At 33.2% G+C, this 13,358-nt stretch overlaps 1 protein-coding gene across 2 annotated transcripts in view; it reads left to right on the top strand.

Annotated features, from left to right (window-relative positions):
- The window catches only part of LOC115456258 (LIM domain transcription factor LMO4), a 160,259-nt gene that overhangs the window by 116,100 nt on the left and 30,801 nt on the right, over nt 1–13,358 (top strand). For both annotated transcript variants that reach the window (XM_030185252.2, XM_030185251.1), the window contains exons 3-4: nt 12,150–12,308; nt 12,669–12,849. In XM_030185252.2, coding sequence (XP_030041112.1) covers nt 12,150–12,308; nt 12,669–12,804 — 295 coding nt within the window. In that variant the 3' untranslated portion in view covers nt 12,805–12,849. The remainder of the gene's footprint in view (nt 1–12,149; nt 12,309–12,668; nt 12,850–13,358) is intronic.

The following is a 13,358-nucleotide window of genomic DNA, read 5'->3' on the forward strand; positions in this document are numbered from 1 at the left end:
AAACACGATCGAAACAGTGCACTAAATCGCTCATTCAGCACAGATTAGATGGTTAACGATTTCATACGTGGACATAAAAAACCTTACAATCATGTGTAGAGGGTGCATTGTCGCTGCTATAAATGTCGCGACTGGCGGCCGATAAGATCTTCCCGCCAGTCCGGGACCCGCACCTACTTATTTATTTATTTAATCAAGTTGAGCGACAGACAATGTGCCATTGTACAGGTTGATTTATTGCCCATCGTTGATCTATAATGGATTCGATACTTGTTTTATAAGCCTGAGATTGTTAGTGTGGTAGAAATTAATTGTTTTATGCTCTCGCGCTCGAGATAGCACGTGAATAAAAATATACTGCCTTACTAATATTTGAATCGTATTTTTATATGTCTATAAAATTAATTAGAATATAATTTATTGTATATATTTTATGGGTTCATTAAGCTATACTTTCTGTTTCGTTAGATTTAACTCAAATAAAACTTTTAATTCGGTACAATTAGTTTATTCTACAATAAGAGCTCACTTGTAATATGACCTATTTTCTCATTTGCTAGCTGTACCTCCGTTTAAAGTTATTTTCTTAGTTGACAAGTCAGATTTAAACTTTTGATTACTTTAAATTCTTTTAAACTCATCCTAATTTTGAAGCTAACTTGTAATTATTGCTCAATTAATAATGTGATTTGGGAATAACGTAAACCATTGTTTTCTACTTAACTATTTATAATAGTTTGAACTAGTTAGCTAATTATAATTTTTACATCGACGATAAAAAATATTTGTATTACTCGCCCGGAACCTTCTCAAAATCACCAACAACTGTTCCAAAGCCTAGTTTAAGTGTAAAAAAAATACATATCTTAATATTAACAAAACTAGAACTAATATTTATCACACTGAATCGTATTTTTTTAAAATCATAATCCTCAATACATTAAACTAACACAAAACAATAAATTAAAGTCTTGTTATTTCATCACATAAACAAGATGATATTTCGGCATATTAACCTATTAACTAAATTAATACCCTCATTTCATTTGTACTACCCAATGAGTTATAATAAATGGATCGATTAAAATACTTTTATAACACGTCAAATATCTATGTCAATAACCAATTTATTATGTTAACAACCTGTTTTATATTCCAACACTATTTCTTGTTTAGTATTTGCATAATTATTGTTTGTTGAATTTTTTTACGGTTGACATCAACCGCCATTTTCAATAATCGATCCAATCTTTTTTTTCGGTCTATTTCAAAAATGGACCAATCAGAACAAGATTTTTTGACGTGCTTAGAAATGAGTTATTTTGATTGGTTTTATTCTCGGAATCGGATAGAAGATTGAGATTAGGATCGTTTATTGAAAACGGCTGTAAGAATGGAATTGCGTACTTTACCATTTATCCTTTTTTTTGCTTATTCTGTTTCTTTTTTTATTTGTATGTATGTCTGTCATCGCTAATCTCTGGTCGTATTAATATTTAATTAAATTATGAAAAAAAAAGTATTTTACTTGATACATTTGTGTATTGTCCTATACGCGTCTTGTGGCACAGTTGTCAACTTTTTTTTCATACATCTACATAAATTCTCTTAATTTTTTAAATTATCTGTTCTCATTTGTGCACTGCATTTTAAATCTTAAAAATAAAATATTTTTGCGATTTCCAATATTAATAAAGGTTATCCGGTCAAAAACGAAGATAAAATCCAAAATGAATTAAATGTAAATCTCAAAACAACCATTGTTTTTTTTTAATCCTTTAAAGTGTAAGGTAATGACAATATGGTTTTAATTAAATTGTACAAAAATTGAAAAACCCACAACAGCGCAGTGTGCACGTAACTGTACCGAGGCTGCCATATTCGCTCGTCGTTTTGCATTTAAATTAAAACTATTCAAAATATTAGCATAGAAATGGGTTCGATGGCTAATCGTTGCGGTGTCAAAAATGTTTAATTAAAAAGATTGATGCTTACCGGTGGAGTGGAGCACCAGAAGTACAGTCGAGTTGCAAACTTATCTAATTAGTTAGGGGCGGGCCGGAGCGGGGAGCGCGCTGCAGGACCGCCGGTGCCGCGCGGGGGTTGGCGGGCGCGCGGGCGGGGGTGGGGGGCGCTCGCGCCGGGGTGCCGGGGAGCAGACGGGGGCAATTAGCGGTGATAGTCGATTAGCTCATCGTGCGAGTGCGGCTTTTGACAAATGTTTCCAGTAATAAATTATTATTATTTATGAGTATTACAGATAATTGGTTCAATTAGTTATTTGATAAGCGATGATACCGCGACATGTTTAACAAACATTACATGCTGTGTGCAATTAATTACTCATTGTTTTGAAATGTTATATCGTTTCGTAGTAGAGGCTATTGGATACTATCCACAACGTTTAAATTTAGGGTAATGGAGAACCTTAATTAATAGCGCTAATGAGATAGATGGAGCGTTTTATTTACACATTGTTTGGTATTAATTACGGTTAGCATTTAAAGATCCAGGATTCAAAATATTTTATATTTGAATTAAATTATTCTTTTTTGTTACGTAACACTTACTGCGTAACATTAATAAAAAACAGTAACAAAAAATACATCTCATATTTAATGCGCCATAATGCAATCTAAATGTTATTTAAATATATTTTTTATTTTCCGATTTGTCGTGCTAAGTGACGTTATAAAATGTTAATAAAGATTTTTATTGTATCTTTGTCACGCATAAAACCGCTTAACTGATTTAGATCAAATTTGAGATACAGAATACGTATCAATATCCATATAAAATTACTAATCTACATTTACATATAACGAAAATATTTTTATTTGTCTATTACAAAAAACATGCATAAAAGTAGTTTTATATGTAAGTGCAAAATTTTCAAAAGGTGACCCGAGGCAAAAAAAAATCCTTAGTTAACATGTTTAACAGAAAACAAAAACTAAGACAAACATAAGTATAACTAAAAGGGAAGTCGGTAGGAATCGGGTCGTATGGAAGCCTCGCCACTGGGTACAAGTGAAGGAATCGGGCATCAGCGAAGTCGCGTGCATAAATAAGTTATAAATAAACAGGAAAATCTACAACTATTTTACAATTTTCTTGTCCATTGTCATAAGGCGTAATTTTTTTGTGATACAGTTTGACCAATGTTAGCCATCCATGGTATAAATTTTGTTGTAATGCAAAAAATAATTACTATTTTTGTTAGTTCTTTTATTATAAACTTTTATAGTATGTAGTGAAATGTTATACTTTAATCAAAATCTTTATCTTCACAAAACTTTGATAATTTTAAAAATAAATAGACCATCAATGGTGCAGTTACCTTACTATTTACAAAATTATACACCAACAGAAGCAATGACAAACATAATATACATATAGATACTCGCCAACAGTAGTTATCTAGGCCACTTTAGAAGATTGATTAGTGAAAGTTTAGTAATAAATGAAGGTCCGTAATACTGAGATAATTAATTCTTAGCGCAAGTTAATTGATATTGGTATTAACAGTAATTAGAAAACTTTACCGTCGGGGCTGTTGTTTTATACGTTATTTACTTTATTTTCGCTATATTTATATTATCTGATATCGTAGAAGTATTCTGAAGTATTTTTTTATTATGCGATTAAGTTCTAATTGTGGAGCTGTTGAGCTCATGGTGTAGAGTGAACACTACAGGAGATCACTTGATTTCAGTCCTATAGAAAATTATCAAGTAGCTTTGTCGATATGTAAGATTTGAAATTGTCTTAAAGGGGATATTGCATCGCCGCTCAGTATATACTTTATTGTTGGTGTTCAGTAGCTTCGATGGTCATATAACATCAGATGGTCCACTTATTCGTTTGTGTGTATAAAAAAAACTGGTTTTGTAAGAGATTTCCATGTGAAAAAGTTTCTTACAAATCCACTACTTACGACTATTAGTTCCTGGACATGCCAAAAGATGTCGTTTTAATAAAACTTTAACAGCGATTTCTTTGTGTGTATGTTAAAAGAGTCTACATAAAACTCATAATCCGTTCATACATTATTATTATAAATATTGATTATATAAATCAAAAATCATATTATGTTTGTAGAATCGACGTTACCGATATTTAGTTTTAGATTTTTATAATTGAAGTTTAAAATCCTTTTCTTAAGTCTACTTATACCGTATAATATTGATGTAGGACAATATACGTAGCTACACAAATAACACAAAATGAAGCATAAAGAGTATACTGGTCTAAAAACTCTAAGTAAAAACATAACCACTTATTATATATCTCAAAATAAACGTATTAATTAAAGTAAGAAGGACATACGTATTATTAGTCACTATTATAATACCTTGGTGATTTAATACTGCCTGTGACGATGATAAGTCGAAAAACTGTAATTGCAACTTCATTTCGCTTGTGAATGCACTTAATGAGACGCCTATAGTAGGGGCCCGTGTGAATATACACTAATAGTTTTATTATACTCTAACAATTACAGAACAAATTGCTTGATAATTTAACTTTGCTTTACAAATATCGACGCCAATTACCTTTGCATTTAACATGTTATTTATAACCTGTTGACACGTGAACTGCGTAAAAACTATCTTCTAGGCAAACCGCAGGGCATCGTTCGAAACTATCAAATTGCAACTCTCGAAATGAATAACAAACGTTTCGTAATTTGGGTTAACAGAAGCCGTCAGCAATGAACACGGTCGCAATCACACCGGCCCGCCAGTAACACTTGTCTAGTTTTTCCACACTAGCACTAATAGCAGTGCTAAGCGATGGACGCTGGAGTAGAACAAGCGTTTAATTAAGGGACGCGCACCTCACGGCCGCTGTTGTCGGCGGGCTCATCGCATGCGCCTTAATTAGTTCAGACCTCCCTAACGGGCTTATTTTGTTTTTCTCGGATAATTTTTAATTAAACGCTTGATTAAAATGAAAGTTTGCGTAAGTAGCGAGCGAGGAACAATCGAGCCAGAGTTTAGGATAATGAATTGATGGTGTTACTTTGCTCGCTTGCCGCTCGCTAGGGACTTAATTAAAAATCGCCGATAGAGTGTGTAGAGGGGAGTTTGAAACGAGTTTATGGAACTTAGTCCGGAGGCCCTGTTGTTTTACTATGTCAATTTGAATACGAGATTGGCTCACGGCACCGTTAACGAATACATCTCTTATAAATAAGATTCCACATAATTAATATTTTATATTAATATCCACGGTTATTGTAAAACTACTGGATAAAGACAATTTATTATACGACCGTAATTCAGTTTAGTAGCTAATTTATGTGTTCTTAATTAATTATAAAGAAATTATCATCGAAAACTCGTTCTTATACATATTAATGCTATTCAAATTGTAAATGTAACTTTAATTATAGGTTATATTAAAAGCTTATTTGGAACGTAACGACTAATTTCATTATATCAAAATGGTATTCATTAATAAGAAGTATACTCCGGACCGTTGATTGGCTATAAATTAGCATAAAATATATGAGAATGATTAGAATATAATGTCCATCCACAACTATCGAACGGTTTACTAACATTCAATAATATAACATAATTTATATTTTTATTTATGAGATATCAGATATTGGTTTATAGCGTTGTTTTTTTATTATGTATTTAAATGATTTATTTATATAGATTTTTAATAGTTTTATTTGTGTATATTTCTATATTTATGATCAATAATATGCAAATATTGGTATGTCATTGTCTCATTATGGTTGTCAATAGCTAACATAGCATGAAAAAATATGATTTATAACATTTTAGAATAGAGAAATGAGTATAAAGCTTGCTTTAAACATAATACAATATTTATAAGCGATCTTACTTGCAATGAATATTTTAAAAGTTAATTATAACTGCGATGAATATGTTTATGCAGTTAATTAATTTCCTATCTTTCGATCTCGTGAATGAATGTCGGTCATATAAAGCCCAAGACTGGCTGCGATTACAAAAATACTTATAAACGTTAATTGTGAAAAAAACTATGAATTTGTAAATGTCTTGCGGTATAGGTTATTGGAAAATTTTTGTTACTAATTAAATATATTGCAACTATTTAGATAAAGATAAATGTGTTAGTTTTTGATAATTAATAAAAAGGTAATAAATAAAAATATGAATATTTCTTCTTTTTCTTCTTTTATATTATGGCTGTCACCATTTGTTAACGGTAATATTGCCAATTTCAAATAATAATAGCAAAAAAAAAAGACAAAAAAATCTGGTAATAAAAAAAATCAACTTTGAAATATTGTGATAACTCTTACGTATACTTACTATTGTTGTTAATAATAAACTACTATATTACTTTTTTATTGATATCCTTATAGGCAATTACTGTGTTCATCCCATAGAACTAATAAGTTTTTGCAATTTGACAACCTCTATAATAGGAGGACGAGTATGAACGGTACATTTATGGTGATAAACAGCACAAACGTAGCGACCATTGCTGTTCGAATCTTAAATGTGTATTGGTGACCAGACCTTACTCTAAGTCGACATAACATTTCAAAGTCTAATATCTGCATTTCCGGACAAACTAAAAGCAACAAACCATTAGCGATCAAAGAGTCAACTTATAGTTATGATCGTTTTGCCATAGACGTACGTATCGCGAACACGTGTCATTAGCAAATTCTTGGCTTGTCGTCGCCACGCGCCGCTAACGAGTTTCGTACTAACGACGCGCTAACTTGATACTCTGCATTGTGGTTATATCGCCTCATCTTGTGAGGTACTCTGTGCGTACAATGCCGGATGCTGAATTGTATTTTAATTTTTGTGAATATAGAATGCCATGCAATTAAATATTTGAAACTAGCTTTTGCTCGCAGTTTCGCCTGCGTGAAGGAGTTTACCGAGATAGTGGCCTATAGCCTTCCCGGGGTTTTGAACTATCTCCATACCAAATTATATAAAAATCCGTTCAGTAGATTGTGAGAAAATAGATAACATACAGACAGAGAGAAAAGGGGACTTTGTTTTATAAAATGTACGTATATATGTAGATGCATTTTGTTATTTTAAAGGTTTCCGGCGTCTTGATATCTGTTTAAGTATTGAGGAAGTTTATATATTTTTGTTTCCGTAGTAGTATACAAAATATAAGAAAATCTACCTAGGTTATCATCTATGATTGTACGAGTACTGCGGACATAAAATATATCCTTTCCATTAAACACATCTCTATTACTTCCCATTTTTCTCGAATTTGATCCGATACAACAGTAATATAATAAGTCTAAATTTTCTTCAACCTAAATTCAGTCAGTGAACAGTTAGAAGCAACAAGTAAGATATCCCGCTTCCGGACGCATCTCGGGTTTATTGAGAGGCATTCGTCTCGACTCAATCGTAACCCGCCTATCGCTCAGTCTCCACAAGAATTGAGACCTAAAACGACCCATTTAATAATCTTCCTAAATGGTTTGTACGGTGTGTAGTACATGCCATTATATAGTTAATTTGGATTAGGAAATATAATTTATTAACGATAAAAAACACTAAAAATTACAAATTAAAATTGAGTTAATAGAATAGTATTTTTTTTAGTTAAAATAGGTTATATTCCTATTAAATTATAAATTTTTATATAATCGTTGAAAATCAGCTTAATGCTGTTAAATATTTCCCTTTTTCAGTCCTCGTTAAAATTTTAGATCAATCAATATATTTTTAATTTACACATAAAGCAGAGATGCCCAATCCTGTACCTACTGTATAGATGTTAAAATATTTTCACAGAAACAAAGGATATCCCTCCGCTAAATTGTTTGTATAGCGCTTGAAATATACAGAGGACACAGAAATATTTTAAAATTCCTTTGCACCTAGAAAACCTTGCGTTTTTAGGTCAACAAATAGCTTCAGAATTTAGATTAAGATAAATTTGGTATTTAGGGATCTCTATTTATTAAGAAGGAACTTGCAAACCCTTTTCTTTGGTTACGAAATGTGTCTATCATTGCAATAAATTAAACACTTGGTTCATGATCACACTCAATACTCCAGTACATCTAAACAATAGATAGAGAGCCTCACCTGCCAACAACCTCCCTTCCTCACCCTCTTGATGGTTGTTGAGAGGTTTTAAATTATGTTCCATACAACAATCCGAAGTCGACACGCACCACGAGGCGAGGCTCTGTTAATGAATAAAATAACATGTCAAGATACAGTCTTCATCTTAAATTAATGAGGATTCACGGGGACGTATTCAATTTTACAAGTAATGAAGGCAAATAAACTTCGACTATGTATAACGAGGCTGTGCGAGGCGGCAAACTTCCACATTTATTAAACTCCCGCTAAACACACTCGTTAATTAATATCGGTATGAAAGGAAACCTTAAAGTTGGTTCCGATTAGAAATTCTTCAAACTTGTAACTACACAAATAAAATTACGAATCTCGGTTGTGGTACCCGGGTCCTTTATCAGCGGACCCTTCTCGGCCGGTTAACATAATATACAGAGTGAATAAAACAAATTCACGTGTGTTAATGCCTTTACATTTTAATTAAGTCCGTTCGGGGAATAAATGTGCGATGTTTTGAATTGTTTAGGAAATTAAGTATAATGTTGATATTAATTATGTTAATTAATTATAACTTGATTCAATCTTACTGAGATTAATTCTCAAACTGTGAAAAGGGCTCATTAGGATTGCTTTTACGATTCTTTCGTCTCTTACGCATTTGAGTATAAATGTCTATATGGTACGTAGCTTATGTGATCTAAATGGTAATTCAATAGAAACAAAATATTCCCAATATCTGGAATTTTCCATTACAATTTGATATTCAAATATTGAGACGTGTCATGATTTTCAGCCTTCGAATGTAATGCCTTGAATATCAGTTGTTGTCAGTAAAATGAAGCTATAGTTTTTAAATATTGCATTAGAGCGCGGTGGTTTGTTTCGTCTATTTTTGCTCGTGTAATCCTTAGTTATATCTCCAACACACGATGTTCCCGCGAGCGTCCAACACAAATAGATTCGTACATGTTTGTCTTGGCTCGGTTTAATTAATTTTACCTTCATACGCCGATACTGTTTGTCGGGCGTTCCTTAATTGAAAACGCTCTTACCGGAGTAAATGAAACGAAATCCTATTTGCTCCGAGTGATTGAAGCGAATTTATCTTTTAAGACTTTCAAAATTTATCTTTAACCCGTTTCCAATGTACGGGGTTTTAATTAATCCAAATCCGGGTGTCGATGTGTGTGGTTCATAGTTGCGACTGTCATTTTTGCACATTTTCGGCTGGCTAGCCAACAATAAATATTCAGGGTAGTTGTAAATAATGCGGGCTCGTCGGCGACGCTAATGGCGATCGCAATAATGATTCATTAACTATTAAATGCCGCTATTACTGAGACCACCGCTATTGGATTTTCAACGTGAAGGAACATAGGGGAAATTGGACATGTGTGTTAATTAAATTCAGTTGTAACTTTCATATTGTGTTACGGATTTTTATTTTATATTACATTTAGTAATCTACATTACATTACATACAGGTTGTTAAATAGTTAATCTAATTTTATCGAGCATAAAACTTAATTGACACTAACCATAACAAACATTATCTTATCTTGAAGGTTCACACGTTTTATCGACTTTAAACCATCCAATGCAACCGTTTTATGACTTATTAATATTGAAGTAAATAACCGTGGAAACATATTAACGGATTGCCTCCTCAATCGCTAAAGAAACGGTGCCCATTCCGATAAATAACTTCACGATACGTTGAACAACGACTTAATCTACTGCTAGCTGGCTAATGTAGCCAATAAAGACGTAAGAGCAATAATGTCATCGAAATAAAACAATTTTAAGGATCTTATCGTATTTTTTTTTTCGACGTTCGCCTTAACCATGAAGGCTGTAAAATCTTCGAAACGTCGGGAGAAAATTATAATATAAAAAACCGCGATAAAAGCCGTAAAATAGTTTTATTTGAATGTCTAACATTTGCGTAAACATAAAAATCATAATAAAAATAATCTGCTAAAAACATTCTATACGTATCTCAATGTTTAATTGATAGATGCATAATCAACATTCTCTCTTTCAGTAGAATTTGAATAACTTATTATTCAAATTATTATTTCATATGACCGTCGAATAGCCTCGCAAGTTCCAATGAAATTGAAATGTCATGTTTCCGATCAATAGCTATTATGCAGGAGCATTTTGACATTGTGTTAATAAATGAATTAACTTACATTATCTTCTTGAAATAAATCTTCACAATAAGGTAAACTGAAAAAGTGTAAGTTTAAAACAAAATAAATATTAATTCAGTCAAAAATACACTCACGCACACGCCATATTCACACTAAACTACAAAATTATCAAATATCAGAAAAATTAAACCACGATTTTTACTGAAAATATTCGTTATTTTTTGTTGACTTTGGCATAATGTTAGCAGTGGTAAAAACGAGTATGTGTTTTCATTTATTAAAGCAATTTCAAAATAATCCTGTATAATATATAAACCCTTTGTCTAGTAACTTGTCTCGGGCACAAAGTGATTAAATACCACACATATTTAGTTTTTTTCTTCATATATCCTTCAATTGGTTATAACGGTCAAGCCTGGGTACGACTAGAGGACTCAAAACACTAATCTACTTGTTTTTTTAGGGAAGATAAAAAGAGTAATTAAAAATTAAATTTTCCGTTCAATTCAGTACGAATAATACTACTAATAAATTAATAAATCAAATTTCAAAATCAATATCGTTCCGATTACAATAATTTTTATTAGTACTAAATAAAAATATATAGATTTGCAGCGTTATAAAGGCAATTTTATGGCCACTAGGTAAATTTATAAGTCGCTATACACTAAATTGAGTAGACACTTTCAAATGATTTATAGTCGATGTCGTTACTTTGCTTTATTATCCATTTATCAAAGCTTAACGAGCAATAATCGTGGCATTTTAACGGATTAAAGCTTGCTTGTTAAAATTGTTACCTCCGTCTAAGATCACTCAAGCCAGATAGCAATAATTTTAATGATAATTTTAAACATTCCCATTTAATGAGCAGGTCGTTTAAAATATCTAAAGTGGCGATGCTCAGGGACGTCGATGGATGCTTTTGTGCAAACACTAATGGCATATAGAATGCCCCATAACGCATCTAACTATGCGCTAACATCCTGCCTCCATTTTATCAGATTAAAAAATAGTTCGCGACGCGAAAGGTGTGATCGGAATGCGAAAACTCCGAGATATAAGCGAGAGGAAACGGGACATTAAGATTTCTGATTTTTATAGCATTTGCGATTTAATGCCTTCGTATAAAAACAATTAAATAACTATGAACGTAGTGGCGTAAAAGTATGTTCCACAGACTATAGACTTTGTTGGAAGTGTAAATAGTTCGATTCTAAATTTGTAGGAATATATTTTGCGACGTATCTGTAAACACAGGTATGGATCATTAGGCGAAATGTTTGTTACTAATCTAAATATTAAAGATACATACATACATAACATCACGCATTTATCCCCGAAGGGGTATGCAGAGGCGCAACTAGGGCACCCACTTTTCGCCAAGTATGTTCCGTCCCATGATGTGATAGGGGGCGAGCCTATCGCCATATCGGGCACAAATTCCAGACTCCGGGCTGATACTGAGCAGAAAAACCCAAATATCACTTTGCCCGACCCGGGATTCGAACCCAGGACCTCAGAGCGCTATTGTACCGGACACGCAATACAATTACGCCACCGAGGCAGTCATATTAAAGATATGCAAATAGAAAACTAGTTCCCGTCCAATTCTCACGAGTTCTGAACTATAAGTAGGTATAATTTATTTATAATAGCTATTTAGCCGGAATAATTTAAGGGTCGATTTATAGTCCGTTCTAAATTGAAATCGAAACATACACTTAATTTATTTGAAAATTCTTTTAACATTACTCTATTTTTTATAGTTGTTTATTTGTAGGACTTGGTAAATACATATACCTAATTATAGTAATATTTAAAACGAACTTGATCGACCGATAATGCATATAAATTGAATAAAATAGAAGAATACAAAGATTTATGATGGAATTTTTGTGTATTGTTCCAGAATGTTCGGTTCAGGGGGCGCATGCGCGGCGTGCGGGCAGGCCATCCCCGCCAGCGAGTTCGTGATGAGGACGAGTGCACCGCAGCAGCCGCTTCACGTCTTCCACATAAAGTGCTTCGCGTGCTCCAAATGCGGCTCACACCTCATGCAGGGCGATAGGTTAGTAGTCCCTAAATTTTTTCCAAGCGAACATTGGTGGCTTAGAAAATTCGATTTTCGAATATATTCTTAGTTATACTGATTTATTCTTGACTCTGGTCAAGATCCTAGTTTTATTCCACCTGTAATGTGACAGCTCATATTGGTCTACTATAAATTACAATTATTTTTGACAAGTCTTTAATTTCATACACTCGGTTTGATGTTCAAAGAACTAGAAACAAAAGAAACATTGGCTTCGACTTCGTTAACCAAATAGTGGTACCTCTTTGATCGTCCTGGCCTATTCGTTCTAGACAGAATTTATTACAATTCTTTCACCTACAGACTTTACATGAATAACAATTACACCATTTACAGGTATTACATGCTCGCCGGTTCCCTAGTCTGCGAGCAAGATTGGCAGAAGCTGATGAAGAGCGCGAACGCGGCGCCCGGAGCGACGGCGCCGGTGCGCAAGGGCAAGGTGGGCCGTCCGCGCCGCTCGCGCGAATGAGCGCCACCTGTCCCAGCGCAGCACTCGCACAGGGACTACGAGGAGGTACATATTTACTATCATATATACTGCTGTCTTAAACGAAGCGGTATGTCAGGGAAACCTTATTTCGAGATGATCGAAGTTTTGTAAATACAGTTTTGTATGTAAAACTTAGAGAAATTCTTCAAAGGTTTATTTCAACTACTTCTTAACATGATACCGTTATTTAGGTAATGTCATTGGATGGGTATTTCTTTAAGCTATATGACGACATAAAAATCAAGATTAGGTTTTTTTTGAGATACCGCCTTTGAGCTTAGCACGGCAGTATATTTATTTAAGGACCTCCAATTAAGAGAAACATACAATAAAACAAGTTTCGTAATACGTAACTTTATTTAGCTTCCACAATTAATAACCCGAAGGATTCACTACTTGCACCTTCGCAAATCAGCGCTAAACATCCCCATCATAAGGAAACCACGGCCATCTATGATCCATTAACACTATACAGTCAAAATTATGACAAAATGTTCTAATCCTTTTATAGAAGAAAATAAGCAAGTGTGAAT

This window comes from Manduca sexta, chromosome 23, assembly GCF_014839805.1.
Source record: "Manduca sexta isolate Smith_Timp_Sample1 chromosome 23, JHU_Msex_v1.0, whole genome shotgun sequence".
NCBI classification, from domain to species: domain Eukaryota; kingdom Metazoa; phylum Arthropoda; class Insecta; order Lepidoptera; family Sphingidae; genus Manduca; species Manduca sexta.